Genomic DNA, 20532 nt, shown 5'->3' with positions numbered 1-20532 from the left:
ATACTCCCCAGATCCTACTGACCACACTCCCAAGATCTAGTGTCCACAGTCCCCAGATCCCAATGTCCATACTCCCCAGATCCCAGTATTCACACTCTCCCTATACCAGTGTACAAAATCCCCAGATCCCAGGGTCCACAAACCCCAATACAGTGTCCACTCTCCAAGATCCCAGTGTGCACATTACCCAGAGTTCAGTGTGTACACTCCTTTATCCCAGGATCCACACTTCTCATATCCCAGTGTCCACATACCAGTATCCAGACTCCATAGATTCCAGTGTCCACATTGCCCAGATCCAGAGTCCATACTCCCCCAATCTCAGTGTCCACCCTCCCAAGATCCCAGTGTCCCCACTCCCCATCTCTCAGCGTCCACAGCCCATGGACTCAAGTGTCCACATTACCAGATCTTAGTGTCCTCAGTAATCACAGCCCGGTGTTCACACTCCCGATCCCAGTGTAGACACTCCCCAGAGTGCAGTGTGCAGACTCCCCAGATGGCAGTGGCCATATCCCACAGAGCAGAATGCCCACACTCCCCAGATCCAATGTTCACACTCCCCAGATCCCAAGGTTAACACCCAAAAGAGTACAGTGTCCAACTCCTCATATTCCAATATCCAGATTACATAGATTCTAGTTTCCAAACTGCCCAGATCACATTGTCCACAATCAACAGATGCCAATGTCCCCACACCACACATCCCAGTGTTCACATTCCCCTGATCCCAGGGCACACACTCCCTTGTTCAGATTATTCACACTTCTCCTATCCCAGTGTCCACACTCCCAGATTCCTGTGTCCACACTCTCCAAATCCCAGTGTCCACACTCCTCACATCCCAGTGTCCACCAACCTAGATCCCAGTTTGCACACTACCCACAGTTCAGTGTGCCCACTTCTCTGTTCCCAGGTTCTACACTCCCCATATCCCAGTGTCAACACTGCAAACAGTACAGTGTCCCATCTCCCCATATCCTAGTATCCAGACTCCATAGATTGCAGTGTATACACTGCCCAAATCCCGAGTCCAAATTCCCCAGATCCCAGTGTCCACACTCCTCATGCTTCAGTGTCCACAGTGCATAGACACAAGTGTCCACATTCCCCAGATCTTAGTGTCCTCACTAATCAAAGTGCCCACACTCCCCAGATACCAGGGTACACACTCCCTAGAGTGCAGTGTGCTGACTTCCCAGATGCCAGTGGACACATCCCACAGGGCACAGTGTCCACACTCCCCAGATCCGATGTGCACAATACCCAGATCCCTGGGGCCACATAGCTCAGATATCAGTGTAGACACTACCCAGAATCCAGTGTGCACACTCCTCTGATCCTAGTGTCCACACTCCCCAGATCACTGGGTGTACTTTCCTCAGACCCACTGTCCACACAACCAAATTCCCAGTGTCCACCCCACAGAACAGTGTCCACACTTCCTAGATTCCAGTGTGCACAGTCCCCAGACTCCAGTGTCCACACTCCACAGAGTACACCCTCCACACTCCCCACATCCCAGTGTCCACACTTCCCGGATCCCAATGTACACACTCCCCTGATCCCAGTGTCCACAATCCCCAGATCCCAGTGTCCATACTCCCCAGATCCAAGTGTCCAGACTTCCATGATCCAAGTGTCCAAACTGCCAGATCCCAGTGTCTATCCTCCCAGATCCCAGTGTCCGCACCTCCAAAATCCCAGTGTCCAAACTCCCAACATCCCAGTGTCCACACTCCCAAGATCCCAGTGTTCACTGAACCCCAATCCAAGTAGGCACACTCCCCCTATCCCAGTGTCCACACTCCCCAGATTCCAGTGTCCACACTCCAGATCACAGTGTGCACATTACCCAGTGACCAGTGTGCACATTCCTCAAATCCCATGGTCCACACTCTCCATATCACAGTGTCCATACTCGAAATAGTAGCTTGTTCAAACTCTTCATATCCCAGTATCCAGACTCCATAGATTCAGAGATCCCAGTGTCCACACTCCTAGATTCCAATGTGCACACTCCTCAAAGTCCTGGGTGCACACCCCTCAGACTCCAATGACCTCACTCTCGAGATCCCAGTGTCCACACTCCCCAGATCCTAGTGTCCAAACAAGCAGATACCAGGGTGCACACTACTCAGAGTCCAATGTGCACACTCCTCAGATCCCAGTGTACCCCCCTGCCCAGATCTCATTGACCACACTCCCAAGATCCTAGTGTCCACACTCCCCAGATCCTAGTGACCACATTCCAAAGATCTAGTATCCATACTCCCCAGATCCCAAGGTCCATACTCCCCAGATCCCAGTGTTCACACACTCCCTATACCAGTGTACAAACTCCCCAGATCCCAGTGCCCACACACCCCAAATCTAGTGTCCACCCTCCAAAGTCCCAGTGTGCACATTACCCAGAGTTGAGTTTGTACACTCTTCTATCCCAGGATCCACACTTGTCATATCCCAGTGTCCTCATCCCAGTATCCAGACTCCATAGATCCCACTGTCCACTCTGCCCAGATCCAGGGTCCACACTCCCCCAATCTCAGTGTCCACCCTGCCAAGATCCCAGTGTCCACACTCCCCATCTCTCAGCGTCCACAGCCCATGGACTCAAGTGTCCACATTACCAGATCTTAAGTGTCCTCAGTAATCACAGCCTGGTGTTCACACTCCCAGATACCAGTGTCCACACTCCCAGATACCAGTGTAGACACCCCCAGAGTGCAGTGTGCCGACTCCCCAGATGCTAGTGGCCATATCACACAGAGTACAATGTCCACTCTCCCCAGATCCAATGTTCACATTCCCCAGATCCCAGTGTACACACTACCCAGAATCCAGTGTGCACATTCCGCTGATCCCAGAGCCCACACTCCCCAGATTCCTGGGTGCATATTCCTTAGACCCACTTTCCACACAACCCAATTCCCAGTGTCCACACGCCACAGAGCACAGTGTCTTCACTCAGCAGAATCCAATGTTCTTACTCCCAAGATCCAAGTGTCCACAATAAACAAGGTCCAGTGTCCACACACTCCTGATACCTGTGTCCAAACTCTCCAGATCCAGTGCAGAGGATTCACAGAGTCCAGTGTCTACACTCCCAACACACTAGGATCCACATTGCCCAGATCCAAGTGTCCACATTCTCTAGATCCCAGTGTCCACACTCTCTCAGATCCCAGTCTCCACAGTCCACAGATCCGTGTCCACACCACCCAGATCCCAGTGTGCACACTCCTCTATCCCAGTGTCCACACTCCGAATATCCCAGTATCCACACTGCCAGATCCCCCAGTCCACACTTTCCAGATGTCAGTATCCAAACTCCCCAGATCCCAGTGTCCACACCTCCCAGATATCATTGTTCACACTCCCCAGAGTGCAGTGTCCATGCTCCCGAGATCTCTGTGCCCAGGTCCATACTCCCCAGAAAACAGTGTCCACACTACCCAGATGCCACTGTCCACACTCCCAGACCCCCGTGTCTACACTTTCCAGATCACAGTGTCAAAACTCCCCAGATCCCATTGCCCACTCACCCAGATCCCAGTGTCCGTACTACCCAGAGTTCAGTGTGCACAATCCTGTAATACCAGGTTCCACACTCCCCATATCCCAGTGTCAAAATGCCAAAGAGTAGTACAGTGTATAAAATCCCCACATCCCAATATCCAGAATCCATAGATTCCAGTGTCCACACTGCCCAGATCCCAGTGTCCATAAACTTCACACTCTAGATTCCATAGATTCCAATGTCCACACTCCCCAGAGCTCAATGTGCACACTCTCAAGATGCCAGTGTTCATACTCCCCCATCCAGAATTAATACTCCCCCTATCCCAGTGTTCAAACTCCCCAGATCCCATTGTGCACTCTCCCCCTATCCCAGGGTCCACTCTGGCCTGATCCCAGTATCCACACTCACAGATCTTCTAGTCCACACATTCCAGATCCCAGTATCCACACTCCCCAGCTATCAGTGTCCACATTCCCAAGATCCCAGTGTCCCCACTCCCGAGATCCCACACTCCCTAGATCCCAGTGTCCACAATCCCAAGATCCTAGTGTTCACACTCCCAAGATCTCAGTGTCCATATTAGTCAATTGCAAGTGTCCACACTACCCAGTTCCCAGTGTCCACAATCCCCAGATCCCAGTGTCCACACTCCCAGATCTCTTTCTTCTCACTCTTTAGATCCTAATGTCCACAGTCCTCAGATCCCAGTGTGCACAATCCCCCTATTCCAGTTTCCAAACTCCATAGAACTCATTGTCCACACTACTAGATTCCTGTGTCCACACTCTCCAGATCTCAGTGTCCACACTCCTCAGATCCCAGTGTGCACACTCCTCTGAGCCCAGGTTCCACACTCCCTATATCCCAATGTTAACAACCAAAAGAGTACAGTGTCCAAACACCCCACACCCCAATATCCTGACTCCATAGATTCCAGTGTCCACAATGCCCAGATCACAGTGTCCACACTCCCCAGATGCCAATATCCCCACACCACAAATCCTAGTGTTCACATTCCCCCATCCCAGGGTACATACTCCCCAATCCCATTGTTCACACTCCCGCTTATCCCAGTTTCCACAATCCCAGATTCCTGTGTCCACACTTTCCCGATCCCAGTGTCCACACTCCTCAGATCCCAGTGTCCACCAAGCCAGATCCCAGTGAGCACACTACCCAGAGTCCAGCGTGCACACTAATCTGATCCCAGGTTCCACACTCCCCATATCAAATGTTAGACCCAAAAGAGTACAATGTCCAAACTCCCTACATCCGAATATCCAGACTCCATAGGTTTCAGTGTCCACACTGCCCAGATCACAGTGTCCACACTCACCATATCCCAGTGTGAACAATCCCCCATCCAGTTTCCAACTCCAGAGTTCCCAGTGTCCACACTCCCAGATCCCCATGTCCACACTCTCCAAATCACAGTGTCCAAACTACCCAGGATCCCATGGTGTACCTTCCCAGATCCCTGTATCCACACAATCCAGAGTCCAGTGTGCACAGTCCTATAATTCCTTTTTCCACACTCTCCATATCCAAGTGTCAACACTCCAAAGAAAACAGTGTGCAAACTCCCAACATCCCAGCATCCAGACTCCAAAGATTCCAGTGCCCCACTGCCCAGATCCCAGTGTCCAATTTCCCAGAACCCAATGTCCACATTCCCCAGATCCCAGTGTTCAAACTTCCCCCAACCCAGAGTTCACAACCCCTTATACCAGTGTCCAAACTCCACTGGTACCAGTGTCCACTCTCCCCAGATCCCAGTGTCCACACTCAGATTTCAGGATTCACACTCCCTCAATCTCAGTGAGCACATTCCTCCAATTCCAGTGTCCACCCTCTCAGATCCTAGTGTCCACCCTCTCAGATCACAGTGTGCACACTACCCACAGTCCAGTGTGCCCACTTCTCTGATCCCAGGTCCCACACTCCCCATATCCCAGTGTCAACACGGCAAATAGTACAGTGTCCCAACTCCCCACACCCCAGTATCCAGACTCCATAAATTGCAGTGTATACAAAATCCTGATCTAGGGTCCATACTCCCCAGATTCCAGTGTCCACACTCCCTACATCCCATTGTCCACACTCCCCATGCTTCAGTGTCCACAGTGCATGGACTCAGGTGCCCACATTCTCAAGATCTTAGTGTCTTCACTAATCACAGTGTCCACACATCCCAGACACCAGTGTCCACACTCCGCAGAGTGTAGTGTTCAGACGCCCCAGATGCCAGTGGCCACACCCAACAGAGCACAGTGTCCACACTCCCCAGATCCAATGTGCATAATACCCAGATCCAGTGGCCACACTGCTCCGATACCAGTGTACACACTACCCAGAGTCCAGTGTGTACACGTCTCTGATCTTAGGGTCCACACTCCCCAGATCCCTAGGTGCACTTTCCTCAGACCCACTGTCCATAGATCCCAATTCCCAGTGTCCAAACTCCACCAAGCAATGTCAACACTTCCCAGCCTCCAGTGTATTCACTACCAAGATCCCACTGTCCATGATCCACAGAGTCCATTGTCCACATTCCCCAGATGCCAATATACACACTCCCTAGATCCCATTGTGCACAGTCCCCAGACTCCAGTGTCCACACTCCAAAGAGTACACCCTCCACTCTCCCCACATCCCGGTGCCCACACTCCATGGATCTCAATGTTCACACTCCCCTGATCCCAGTGTTCACAATTCCCAGATCCCAGTGTCCATACTCCCCAGATCTAAGTGTGCAGACTTCCCTGAGCCCAGTGTCCAAACTGCCCGATCCCAGTGTTCATACTCCCTAGTTCCCAGTGTCCACACCGCCAAGATCCCAGTGTCCACACTCCCAAGATCCCAGTGTCCACACTCCCAAGATCCCAGTGTCCACACTTCCCAGATCCCAGTGTCCATACTCCCCAGATCTAAGTGTCCAGACTTCCCTAATACCAGTCTCCAAACTGCCCAATCCCAGTGTCCATACTCCCTAGTTCCCAGTGTCCACACCCCCAAGATCCCAGTGTCCACACTACCAAGATTCCAGTGTTCACAACACCCCGATCCAAGTGGGCACATTCCCCCTATCCCAGTGTCCACATTCCCCAGATCCCAATGTCCACACTCCCCAGATCCCAGTGTTCACTCTCCCTATACCAGTGTACAAACTACCCAGCCCCCAGTGTCCACACACCCCAAACCCAGTGTCCACCCTCCAAGGTGCCAGTATAGACAATACAAAGAGTTCAGAGTGTACACTCTTCTATCCCAGGATCCACACTTCTCATATCTCAGTGTCCACATCAAAGTATCCAGACTCCATAGATTCCTGTGTCTCCACCCCCCAGATCCAGGTTTCACACTCCACCGATCTCAGTGTCCACCCTCCCAAAACCCCAGTGTCCAAATTCCCCATGTCTCAGTGTCCACAGTCCTTGGACTCAAGTGTCCACATTACCAGATCTTAGTGTCCTCAGTAATCAGAGTCCGGCGATCACACTCCCAGATATCAGTGTCCACACTCCCCAATACCAGTGTAGACACTCCCCAGTGCAGTGTGCAGACTCCCCAGATGCCAGTGGCCATATCTCACAGAGCACAATGTCCACTTTCCCCAGATCCAATGTTCACACTCCCTAGATCCCAATGTGCACACTACCCAGAGTCCAGTGTGCACACTTCTCTGATCCCAGAGTCTACACTCCCCAGATTCTTGGGTGCACATTCCTCAGACCCAGTTTCCACACAACCCAATTCCCAGTGTCCACACACCACAGAGCACAGTCTCCGCACTCAGCAGAGTTCAATGTTCTTACTCCCAAGATCCCAGTGTCCACAATCCAAAAGATTCAGTGTACACACTACCCCGATTCCAGTGTTCAAACTCTCCAGATCCCAGTGTCCACGATTCACAGAGTCCGGTGTCTACACTCCCAACAGCCTAGGATCCACATTGCCCAGATACAAGTGTCCACAGTCCACAGAGCCCAGTGACCACACTGCCCAGATCCCATTGTGTGCACTCCCCTATCCCAGTATCCACATTCCCAAGATCCCAGTATCCACACTGCTAGATCCCCAAGTCCACACTCTCCAGATCTCAGTATCCACACTCCCCAGATCCCAGTGTCCACACTTCCAAGATATCATTGTTCACACTCCCCAGAGTCCAGTGTTCACATTGCCTAGATACCAGTGCCCACACTCCCCAGATTACAGTGTCTGTACTCACCAGAACCCAGTGTCTACACTCCCCAGGTCCTAGTGTCCAAACTGCTAGATAACAAGGAGCACAGTACTCAGAGTCCAATGTGCACTGTCCTAAGATCCCAGGGTCTATACTTCCCATATCTCAGTGTCAACACTCCAAAGGTTACAGTGTCCAAACTCCCCACTTTCCAGTATCCAGACTCCATAGAGTCCAGTGTGCACATGCCCCAGTTCCCAGTGTCCACACTCCCAGACCTCCGTGTCCACACTCTCCAAACCACACTGTCTAATCTCCCCAGATCCCATTTTCCACCCACCCAGATCCCAGTGTTCAAACTACCCAGATTTCAGTGTGCACACTCCTGTAACAGGTTCCACACTCCCCATATCCCAGTGTCAACACTACAAATAGTAGTACAGTGTATAAAATCCCCACATTCCAGTGTCCCAAATCCAAGGATTCCAGTGTCCACACTGCCCAGATCTCAGCGTCCATACTCCTTACACCCCAGATTCCATAGATTCTAGTGTCCACACTCTCCAGATCTCAATGTGCACACTCCCAAGATCCCAGTGCACATACTCCCCCCATCCAGAGTTAATACTCCTCTTTCCCAGTATCCACATTCCCCAGATATCAGTGTCACCATTCCCAAGATCCCAGTGTCCCCACTCCCGAGATCCCAGTGTCCACACTCCCTAGATCCCAGTGTCCATAATCCCAAGATCCTAGTTTTCACACACCCATGATCCCATTGTCCACATTACCCAATTCCAAGTGTCCACACTCCCCAGATACCAGTGTCCACACTCCTAGATCTCCATGTTCTCACTCTCCAGATCCCAGTGTCCACACTCCCCAGATCCCAGTGTGCACAATCCCCCTATTCCAGTTTCCAAACTCCATAGATCCCACTGTACACACTCCCAGTTACCCGTGTCCACCCTCTCCATATCCCAGTGCTCACCCTCCTACATCCCAGTGTTCCCACGACCCAGAGGCCAGTGTGCACCCTCCTCTGATCCCAGGATCCATATTCCCCATATCCCAGTGTCAACATTCCAAAGAATATAGTGTCCAAACCCCCCACATCCCAGTATCTACACTCCCTAGATTCCAGTGTCCACACTGCCCAAATCCCAGTGTCCACCCTCCCAAGATCCCAGTGTCCACACTCTCCATGCTTCAATGTCCACAGTGCATGTACTCAAGTGTCCACATTCCCCAGATCTTAGTGACCTCACTAATCACAGTGTCTTCACTCCCCTGATAACATTATCCACACTACCCAGACTTCAGTGTGCAGAATCCCCAGATGCTGGTGTCCACACCCCATCGAGCACAGTGTACATACTCCCCAGATCTAATGTTCACACTTCCCATATCCCAGTGTCCACACTGCTCAGATCCCAATCTGCACATTTTCCAGAGTCCAGTGTGCACACTCTTCTGAACCCAGGGTCCACACTACCAAGATCCCAGGGTGCACACTCCTCAGATCCAGTTTACACACAACCCAATTCCCAGTGTGCATACTACCCAGAGTCCAGTGTGCACACTCCTGTGATCCCAGGTTCCACACCCCCCATATCACAATGTTAACACCCAAAAGAGTACAGTGTCCAAACTACCCACAGCCCAATATACAGACTCCATAGATTCCAGTGTCCACAGTGTCCACACTCCTCAGATGACAATGACCTCACACTACAGATCCCAGTGTTCACATTTCCCTGATCCCAGGGTACACACTCGCCAGTTCCCATTGTTCATACTCCCTCTATCCCAGTGTTCACACTCCCAGACCCCCATGACCACACTCTCTACATCTCAGTTTCCACACTCTTCAGATCCCAATGTCCACCAACCCAGATCCCAGTAGGCACACTATCCAGAGTCCAGTGTGCACACTCCTCTGATCCCAGGTTCCACACTCCCCGTATCCCCGTGTCAACACTCCAAAGCGTAAAGTGTCCAAACTCCCCATATCCCTGTATCCAGACTCCATAGATTCCAGTGTCCACACTGCCCAGAAACCAGTGTCTAAACTCCCCAGATCCCAGTGTGCACAACACCAATATTCCAGTTTCCAACTCCACAGATTCCAGTGTCCACACTCCCATATTCCCATGTCCACACTCTCTAATTCACAGTGTCCAAACTCCCTGGATCCCATTGTGTACCCTCCCAGATCCCTGTATCCACACTATCTAGAGTCCAGTGTGCACACTCCTATAATACCATGTTCCACACTCCCCATATCCAAGTGTCAAACTCCAAGGAAACCAGGGTGCAAACTCCCCACATCCCAGTATCCAGACTCCAAAGATTCCAGTGCCCACACTGCCCAGATCCCAGTGTCCAATTCCCCAGATCCCAATATCCACATTCCCCAGATCCCTCTGTTCATCCTCCCCCCAACTCCGAGTTCATACATCCCCTATACCAGTGTCCATACTCCCCAGATACCTGTGACCACACTGCTTAGATTTCAGGATTCCATCCCAGGGATCACATTCCCCCTATCCCAGTGTACGCACTGCCCATATGCCAGTGTCCACACTCCACAGATACCAGTGTCCACCCTCCCAGATCACAGTGTGCACACTACCTACAGTCCAGTGTGCCCACTTCTCTGATCCCAGGTTCAACACTCCCCATATCCCAGTGCAAAACTGCAAAGAGTACAGTGTCCCAACTCCCCATATCCCAGTATCCAGACTCCATAGATTGCAGTGTATACACTACCCAGATCCAGGTTCCACACTCCCCCGATCCCAGTGTCCACACACCCCATGCTTCAGTGTTCATAGTGTCCACATTCCCCAGATCTTAGTGTCTGCACTAATCGCAATGTCCACACTCCTCAGATACCAGTGTCCACACTCCTGAGAGTACAGTGTGCAGACTTCCTAGATGCCAGTGGCCACACCCCACAGAGCACAGTGTCCACAGTCCCAGAATCCAATGTGTACAATACCCAGATCCCAGTCGCCACACTACTCAGATACCAGGGTACACACTACTCAGAGTCCAGTGTGCACACTCCTCTGATCCTAGGGTCCACATTCCCCAGATCCCTGGGTGCACTTTCCTCACACCCATTGTCCATACAACCCAATTCTCAGTGTCCACACCCAACAGAGCAGTGTCCACACTCCCCAGAGTCCAGTGTCCTCACTACCAAGATCTCAGTGTCCATAATCCAGAGTCCATTGTCCACATTCCCCAGATACCACTGTCCACACTCCCTAGATTCCATTGTGCACAGTTCCCAGACTCCACTGTCCACACTCCACAGAGTACACTCTCCACACTCCCCACATCCCGGTGTCCACACTCCCCGATCCCAATGTTCACACTCCCTCGATCCCAGTGTTCACCATCCTCAGATCCCAGTGTCCATACTCCCCAGATCTACGTGTCCAGACTTCCCTGATCCCAGTTTCCACACTGCCAGATCCCAGTGTCTACACTACCCAGATCCCAGTGTCCACACACCCAAGATCCCAGTGTGGACATTCCCAACATCTCAGTGGCCATACTCCCAAGATCCCAGTGTCCACACTCCCAAGATTCCAGTGTCCACACTCCCAAGATACCAGTGTTCAAAGAACCCCCTTCCAAGTGGGCACACTTCCCCTAATCCCAGTGTCCACACTCCCCAGATCCCAGTGTCCACACTCCCCAGATCCCTGTGTCCACACTCCTAGATCAGTGTGCACACTCCTCAAATCTCATGGTCCACACTCCCCATATCACAGTGTCCACAGTCGAAAGAATAGAGTGTCCAAACTCCTCATATCCCAGTATCCAGAATCCATAGATTCAGAGATCCCAGTGTCCACACTCCTAGATCCCAATGTGCATATTCCTCAGAGTCCAGGGTGCACACTCCTCAGAGTCCAATGTCCTCAGTCCCAAGATCACAGTGTTCACACTCCCCAGATCCTAGTGTCCAAACAAGCAGATCCCAGGGTGCACACTACTCAGAGTCCAATGTACACACTCCTCAGATCCCAGGGTCCATACTCCCTATATCTCAGTGTCAACATTCCAAAGGTTACAGTGTTCAAATTCCGCAATTCTCAGTATTCAGTCTACATAGACTCCAGTGAGCACACTCCCCAGATCCCAGTGTCCAAACTAACCCATTCCCATTGACCACACTCCGAAGATCCCAGTGTCCACAGTCCCCATTTCCCAGTGTCTAATTTCCAAGATCCCAGTGTCCACACTCCCCAGATCCCAAAGTCTACACTCCCCTGATACTAGTGTACACACTCCCAACATACCAGTGTACAAATCTCCAGATCCCAATGTCCAAACTCCCAGAACCCCATGTCCACACTCTCCAGATCCCAGTGTCCACACTCCTCAGATCCCAGTGTGCATGCTACCGACAGTCCAGTGTGCACACTTCTCTGATCCCCGGTTCCACACTCCCCATATCCCAGTGTCAACACTCCAAAGAGTTCAGTTTCCAAACTCCCCACATCATAGTATCCAAACTCCATAGATTCCACTGTCCACACTTCCCAGATCCGGAATCAACACTCTCCAGAGTGCAATATGAAGACTCCCCAGATGCCAGTGTCCACACCCCACAGAGCATAGTGTCCACACCACAGAGATGTGTCCACACTCAGCAGAGTCCAATGTTCTTACTCTCAAGATCCCAGTGCTCAAAATCCACAAAGTCCAGTGTCCATACTCACCAGATACCAATGTGAAAACTCTCCAGATTCCAGTGTCCACGATTCATAGCGTCCTGTGTCTACACTCCCAACATCCTAGGATCCACACTGCACAGATCCAAGTGTCCTCACTCCCAAGACCCCAGTTTCCACACTCCCCAGATCCCAGTGTCTACACTTCCCAGATATCATTGTTCACACTCCACAGGGTCCAGTGTCCACATTCCCTAGATGCCAGTGTCCACACTCCCCAGATTCCATTGTCTATACTCCCCAGAACCTAATGTCCACACTCCCCAGATCTCTGTGTCCACGGTCTTCAGAGCCCAGTGTCCATACTCCCCAGAAAACAGTGTCCAAACTACCCAGATGCCAGTGTCTACACTCCCAGACTCCTGTGTCTACACTTGCCAAATCACAGTTTCCAATCTCCCCAGATCCCATTGTCCACTCACCCAGATCCCAGTGTCCATAGTACCCAGAGTTCAGTGTGTACACTCCTGTAATCCCAGGTTCCACACTCCCCATATCCCAGTGTCAAAAATCCAGAGTAGTACAGTGTATAAAATCCCACAGCCCAGTATCCAGAATCCATAGATTCCAGTGTCCAAACTGCCCAGATCCTAGTGTCCATAATCCCCACACCCCAGATTCCATAGATTCCAGTGTCCACACTCTCCAGATTTCAATCTCCACACTCCCCAGATCCCAGTGTTCATACTCCCACACCCAGAGTTAATACTCCCCTTATCCCAATGTCCAAATTACCAGATCCCACTGTGCATTCTCCCTCTATCCCAGTGTCCACACTGCCCTGATCCCAGTATCCACACTCCCAGATCCCGGAGTCCACACTTTCCAGATCCCAGTATCCACACTCCCCACATATCACTGTCCCCATTCCCAAGATCCCAGTGTCCCCACTCCCGAGATCCCAGTGTCCACACTCCCCAGATCCAAATGTCCACAATCCCAAGATCCTAGTGTTCAAACTCCCAAGATCCCAGTGTCAACATTACTCAATTGCAAGTGTCCACACTCCCCAGATGCCAGTGTCCACAATCCCCAGATCCCAGTGTCCACACTCCCAGATCTCTGTATTCTCACTCTCCAGATCCCAGTGTGCACAATCCCCCTATTTCAGTTTCCAAACTCCATAGAACTCACTGTCCACACTCCTAGATTCCTGGATCCACCAACTCCAGATCCCAATGTCCACACTCCCCAGATCCCAGTGTCCACCAACCCAGATCCCAGTGTGCATTCTACCCAGAGTCCAGTATGCACACTCCTCTGATCCCAGGTTCCACACTCCCCATATCCCAATGTTAACACCCCAAAGACTGAAGTGTCCAAACACCCCACATCCCAATATCCTGACTCCATAGATTCCAGTGTCTACAGTGCCCAGATAACAGTGTCCACATTCCCCAGATGCCAATATCCCCACACCACATATCCCAGTGTTCACATTCCCCCGACCCCAGAGAACATAATCCCCAATCCCATTGTTCACGCTCCCGCTATCACAGTGTCCACAATCCCAGATTCCTATGTCCACACTTTCCCGATCCCAGTGTCCACACTCCTCAGATCCCAGTGTCCACCAAGCCAGATCCCATGAGTACACTACCCAGAGTCCAGTGTTCAAACTCCTCTGATCCCAGGTTCCATACTCCCTATATCCAAATGTCAACACCCAAAAGAGTACAATGTCCAAACTCCCTACATCCCAATATCCAGACTCCATAGATTCCAGGGTCCACACTCCCCAGATCGCAGTGTGCACAATCCCCCTCTTCCAGTTTCCAACTCCATAGATCCCTGTGTCCACACTTCCAGATCCCCATGTCCACACTCTCCAAATCACAGTGTCCAAACTCCCCGGGTCCCATGGTGTACCCTCCCAGATCCCTTTATCCACACATTCCAGAGTCCAGTGCGCACAGTCCTATAATTCCAGGTTCCACACTCCCCATATCCAAGTGTCAACACTCCAAAGAAAACAGTGTGCAAACTCCCCACATCCCAGTATCCAGACTCCAAAGATTCCAGTGCCCACACTGCCCAGATCCCAGTGCCCAATTCCCCAAATCCCAATGTCCAAATTTCCCAGATCCCAGTGGTCATATTCCCCCCAACCCAGACTTCACACACCCCCTTTACCAGTGTCCAAACTCCACAGGTACCTGTGTCCACACTCCCCAGATACCAGTGTCCACACTTCTCAGATTTCAGGATTCACAATCCCTTGATCCCAGTGAGCACATTCCCCCTATCCCAGTGTACATACTCCCCAGATCCCAGTGTCCACCCTCTCACATCTCAGTGTGCACACTGCACACAGTTCAGTGTACCCACTTCTCTGATCCCAGGTCCCACAGTCCCCATATCCCAGTGTCAACACTGCAAATAGTACAGTGTTCCAACTCCCTATATCCCAGTTTTCAGAGTCCATAAATTTCAGTGTAAAGAATGTCCTGATCTAGGGTCCACACTTCCTAGATCCCATTGTCCACACTCTCCAAGCTTCAGTGTCCACAGTGCATGGAATCACGTGTCCACATTCCCAAGATCTTAATGTCCTCACTAATCACAGTGTCCACACTCCCCAGAGTGCAGTGTGCAGACTCTCCAGATGACAGTGGCCACACCCCACAGAGCACAGTGTCCACACTCCCCAGATCCAATGTGCACAATACCCAGATCCCAGTTGCCACATTGCTCAGATACCAGTGTACACACTACACAGAGTCCAGTGTGCACACTCCTCTGATCCTAGGGTCCACACTCCCTAGATCCATGGGTGCACTTTCCTCAGACACACTGTCCACACAACCCAATTCCCAGTGTCCAAACTCCACAGAGCAGTTTCTACACTCCCTAGACTCCAGTGTTCTAACTACCAAGATCCCACTATCCATAATCCACAGAGTCCATTGTCAACATTCCCCAGACTCCAGTGTCCACACTCCCTAGATCCCAGTGTCCCCAGTACCCAGATTCCAGTGTCCACACTCCACAGAGTTCACCCTCCACACTCCCCACATCCCGATGTCCACACTCCCTGGATCTCAATGTTCACACTCCCCTGATCCCAGTGTTCACAATCCCCAGATCCCAGTGTCCATACTCCCCAGATCTAAGTGTCCAGACTTCCCTGATACCAGTGTCCAAACTGCCCGATCCCAGGATCCACACTCCATAGTTCCCAGTGTCCACACCTCCAAGATCCCAGTGTCCACACTACCAAGATCCCAGTGTTCACAGAACCCAGATCCTAGTGGGCACACTCCCCAGATCCCAGTGTCCACACTCCCCAGATCCCAGTGTCCACACTCCCAGATCACGGTGTGCACATTACCCAGACACCAGTGTGCACACTCCTCAAATTCCATTGTCCACACTCCTTATATCACATTGTCCGCACTCAAAAGAATATTGTGTCCAAACTCCTCATATCCCAGTATCCAGACTCCATAGATTCAGAGATCCCAGTGTCCACCCTCCTAGATACCAATGTGTACATCCTCAGAGTCCAGGGTGCACACTCCTCAGAGTCCAATGTCCTTACTCCCAAGATCCGTGTGTCCACACTCCCCAGATCCTAGTGTCCAAACTCCCAGTTCCCACGGGGACAGGGAACTCAGAGTCCGATGTGCACACTCCTCAGATCCCAGGGTCCATACTCCCCATATCTCAGTGTCAAACTCCAAAGATTACAGTGTCCAAACTCCCCACCTTCCAGTATCCAGACTCCATAGATTCCATTGTGCACACTACCCAGATCCCAGTGTCCACATTCCCCTTTCCCATTGACCACACTCCCAAGATCCCAGTGTCCACAGTCACATTTCCCCGTGTCCAATTTTCCAAGATCCCAGTTCCCACACTCCCCAGATCCCAATGTCCAAACTCTCCAGAGTGTAGTGTGCAGACTCCCCAGATGACAGTGTCCACAGCTCAAAGAGCAGTGTCCACACTCCAAAGATCCAATGTGCACAATACCCAGATCCCAGTGGCTACACTGCTCAGATACCAGTGAACACAGTACCCAGATTCCAGTGTGCACACTTCTTTGATCCTAGGATCCACACTCTCCAGATGCCTGGGTGCACTTTCTTCAGACCTACTGTGTAAACAACCCAATTCCCAGTGTCCACACCCCACAGAGCAGTGTTCACACTAACCAGAGTCCAGTGTCCTCACTACCAAGATCCCAGTGTCTATGATCCACAGAGTCCATTGTCCACATTCCCCAGATACCAGTGTCCACACTCCCAAGATCCCAGTGTTCACAGAACACCAATCCAAGTGGGCACACTCCCCCTATAACAGTGTCCACACTCCCCAGATCCCAGTGTCCACACTCCCCAGATCCCAGTGTTCACACTCCCAGATCACAGTGTGCACATTACCCAGAGACAAGTGTGCACACTCCTCAAATCCCAATGTCCACACTCCCCATATCACAGTGTCCACACTCGAAAGAGTAAAGTGTCCAAACTCCTCATATCCCAGCATCCAGACTCCATAGATTCAGAGATTCCAGTGTCCACACTCCTAGATCCCAATGTGCACACTCCTTAGAGTCCAGGATGCATACTCCTCAGAGTCCAATGTCCTCACTCCCGAGATCCAAGTGTCCACATTCCCCAAATCATACTGTCAAAACTCTCAGATCCCAGGGTGCACACTACTCAGAGTCCAATATGCACTCTCCTCTGATCCCAGGGTCCATACTCCTCATATCTCAGTGTCAACACTCCAAAGGTTACAGTGTCCAAACTCCCCACTTCCCAATATCCAGACACCATAGACTCCAGTGTGCACACTCCCAAGTTCCCAATGTTCAATCTCCCCTGTTCGCAGTGTACACACTCCCTCGATCCCACTGTCTACACTCCCAAGTTTCCAGTGTCCACACTCCCCAGATCCTAATGACCACACTCTCAAGATCTAGTGTCCACACTCCCCAGATCCCAATGTCCATACTCCCCAGATCCCAGTGTTCAAACTCTCCCTATACCAGTGTACAAACTCCCCAGATCCCAGTATACACACAATCAAAACCCTCCAAGGTCCAAGTTTAGACAATACCAAGATTTCAGTGTATCCACTCCTCTATCCAAGGATCCACACTTCTCAAATCCCAGTGTAAACATCCTAGTATCCAGACTCCATAAATTCCAGTGTCTACACCCCCCCCCGATCCAGGTTCCACACTCCCCCGATTTCAGTGTCCACCCTCCCAAGATCCTAGTGTCCAAATTCCCCATGTCTCAGTGTCCACAGTCCAGGACTCAAATGACCATATTACCAGATCTTAGTGTCCTCAGTAATCACAGTCCGATGTCCACACTCCCAGATACCAGTGTACACACTCCCAAGATGCCAGTGTCCACACTCCCCAGATTCCAGTATCCACACCCTCCAGATCCCAGTGCTCACATTCCCCTGATCCCAGTGTCCACACTCCCAGTATCCACACTCCCCAGGTCCCAGTGTCCACACTCCCAGATCCCTGTGTAAACTCTCCTCTGATCTCAGTGTCTCCATTCCCCAGATCCCATTGAAAACACTCGCAAGATTCCAATGTCCACACTCCCCAGATCCTAGTGACCACACTCCCAAGATCTAGTGTCCACACTCCCCAGATCAAAATGTCCATACTTCCCAGATCCCAGTGTTCAAACTCTGCCTATACCAGTGTACAAACTCCCTAGATCCCAGTGTCCACACACCCCGAATCCAGTGTCCACCTTCCAAGATCCCAGTGTGCTCATTACCCAGAATTCAGTGTGTACATTCCTCTATCCCAGGATCCACATTTCTCATATCCCTGTGCCCACATCACAGTGTCCAGACTCCCATAGATTCCAGTGTCCACACTGCCCAGATCCAGAGACCACACTCCCACGAACTCAGTGTCCACATTTCCAAGATTCCAGTGTCCAAACTCCCCATGCCTCAGTGTCCACAGTCCATGGACTCGAATGTCCACATTACCAGATCTTAATGTCCTCAGTAATCACAGTCCGATGTCCACACTCCCAGATACCAGTGTCCACACTCACAGATACCAGTGTACACACTCCCCAGATTGCAATATACAGACTCCCCAGATGCCAGTGGCCATATCCCACAGAGCACAATGTCCGCACTCCCCAGATCCAATGTTCACACTCCCCAGATCCCAGTGTGCACACTACCCAGATTCCATTGTGCACACTCCTCTGATCCCAGAGTTCACACTCCCCAGATTCCTGGATGCACATTCCTCAGACCCAGTTTCCACACATCCCAACTCCCAGTGTCCACACTCCCCACAGAGAACAGTGTCCACATTCAGCAGAGTCCAATGCTCTTACTCCCAAGAAACCAGTGTCCAAAATCCAGAAGTTCCAGTGTCCACACTCCCCAGATACCAGTGTCCATACTCTCCAGATTCCAGTGTCCATGATTCACAGAGTCCAGTGTCACACTCCCAACATCCTAGGAACCACATTGCTCAGATCCAAGATCCCAGTGTCCACACTCTCCAGATCCCAGTGTCCACAGTCCACAGATTCCAGTGTCCACACTCCCCAGATACCTGTGTGCACATTCCCCTATCCTAGTGTCCACACTCCCAAGATCCCAGTTTCTACTTGCCAGATCCCTGAGTCCACACTCTCCAGATCTCGGTATCTACATTCCTTAGATCCTAGTGTCCACACTTCCCAGATATCATTGTTCACACTCCCCAGAGTCCAGTGTCCACATTCTCCAAATCCCAGTGTCCACACTCCCCAAATTCCAGTGTCTATAGTCCCCAGAACCCAGTGTCCACACTCCCTTGATCTCAGTGTCTGCATTCTCCAGAGCCAAGTGTCCATACTCCCCAGAAAACAGTGTCCACACTATCCACATTCCACACTTCCCATATCACAGTGTCAACACTCCAAAGAGTAGTACACTGTCCAAACTCCCAACTTCCCAATATCCAGACTCCATAGACTCCATTGTGCACACTCCCCAGATCCCAGTGTCCACACTCCCCCATTTCCATTGACCACACTCCCAAGATCCCAGTGTCCACAGTCCCCATTTCCCAGTCTCCACACTTCCCAGATGCCAGTGTCCACACTCCACAGATCCCAGTGTCCACTCTCTCAGGTCCCAGTGTACACACTACCCACAGTCCAGTGTGCCCACTTGTCTGATCCCGGGTTCCACACTCCCCATATCCCAGTGTCATCACTGCAGAGTACAGTGTCCCAACTCCCAAAATCCCAGCATCCAGACTCCATAGATTGCAGTGTATACACTGTCCAGATCCAGGTTCCACAATACCCTGATCCCAGTGTCCACCCTCCCCAGATCCCAGTGACCATGCTCCCCACGCTTCAGTGTCCACAGTGCATGGATTCACGTGTCCACCTTCCCCAGATCTTAGTGTCCTTACTAATCACAGTGTCCAAACTCCCCAGATACCAGTGTCCACACTACAGTGCGCAGATTCCCCAGATGCCTGTGTCCACACCCCACAAAGCACTGATCCAAAGTGCACAATACACAGATCCCAGTGGCCATACTCCCCAGATCCCAATGTCCACACTCCCCCGATACTAGTATACAACTCCCCCTATAACAGTGTACAAATCCCCAGATTCAAATGTCCACACACAGAACCCCATGCCCACACTCTCCAGATCCCAGTGTCCACATTCCTCAGAACCCAGTGTGAACATTACCAACAGTCCTGTATCCACACTTCTTTAATCCCAGGTTCCACATTCCCCATATCCCAATGTCAACACTCCAAAGAGTACAGTGTCCAAAATCCCCACATCCCAGTAGGAAGATTCCATAGATTCCACTGTCCACACTGCCCAGATCTGGAGTGAACAGTGCCCAGAGTGCAATGTGAGGACTCCCCAGATGCCGGTGTCCACAGCCCATAGAGCACAGTGTCCACACCCACACCCTAACCTTCACCCTGACCCAAAACAGTCACTCTCACCCAAACCCTCACCCTAAACCTACCCCTCACCCACACCCTAGGCCTCAAACTCACCCGAACATTCACCCTCACCGTAACCCTCACCTGCACCCTAAAC

At 51.3% G+C, this 20532-nt stretch overlaps 1 protein-coding gene across 1 annotated transcript in view; it reads left to right on the top strand.

The window, feature by feature from the left end:
• Positions 1–20044, top strand: part of LOC138835232 (mucin-2-like) — a 51869-nt gene extending 31825 nt beyond the window's left edge. Inside the window, exons 34-55 of the mRNA XM_070033808.1 lie at positions 12–174; positions 244–393; positions 1611–1775; positions 2596–2729; positions 3067–3561; positions 6243–6431; positions 6517–6742; positions 9026–9079; positions 9523–9698; positions 9887–10204; positions 10604–10748; positions 11035–11620; positions 13232–13298; positions 13575–13709; positions 14616–14690; positions 15548–15781; positions 15868–16015; positions 16785–16922; positions 17799–17958; positions 18763–19116; positions 19452–19596; positions 19793–20044. Coding sequence (XP_069889909.1) covers positions 12–174; positions 244–393; positions 1611–1775; positions 2596–2729; positions 3067–3561; positions 6243–6431; positions 6517–6742; positions 9026–9079; positions 9523–9698; positions 9887–10204; positions 10604–10748; positions 11035–11620; positions 13232–13298; positions 13575–13709; positions 14616–14690; positions 15548–15781; positions 15868–16015; positions 16785–16922; positions 17799–17958; positions 18763–19116; positions 19452–19596; positions 19793–20044 — 4509 coding nt within the window. The remainder of the gene's footprint in view (positions 1–11; positions 175–243; positions 394–1610; positions 1776–2595; positions 2730–3066; positions 3562–6242; positions 6432–6516; positions 6743–9025; positions 9080–9522; positions 9699–9886; positions 10205–10603; positions 10749–11034; positions 11621–13231; positions 13299–13574; positions 13710–14615; positions 14691–15547; positions 15782–15867; positions 16016–16784; positions 16923–17798; positions 17959–18762; positions 19117–19451; positions 19597–19792) is intronic.
• The last annotated feature ends 488 nt before the right edge of the window (positions 20045–20532 follow it).

This window comes from Dipodomys merriami, unplaced genomic scaffold (genome assembly GCF_024711535.1).
Source record: "Dipodomys merriami isolate MVZ:Mamm:240054 unplaced genomic scaffold, mDipMer1.0.p SCAF_231, whole genome shotgun sequence".
Taxonomy (NCBI): Eukaryota; Metazoa; Chordata; class Mammalia; order Rodentia; family Heteromyidae; genus Dipodomys; species Dipodomys merriami.
The sequence above is the reverse complement of the archived record's forward strand: the minus strand, read 5'-3'. Positions and strand labels throughout refer to the sequence as shown.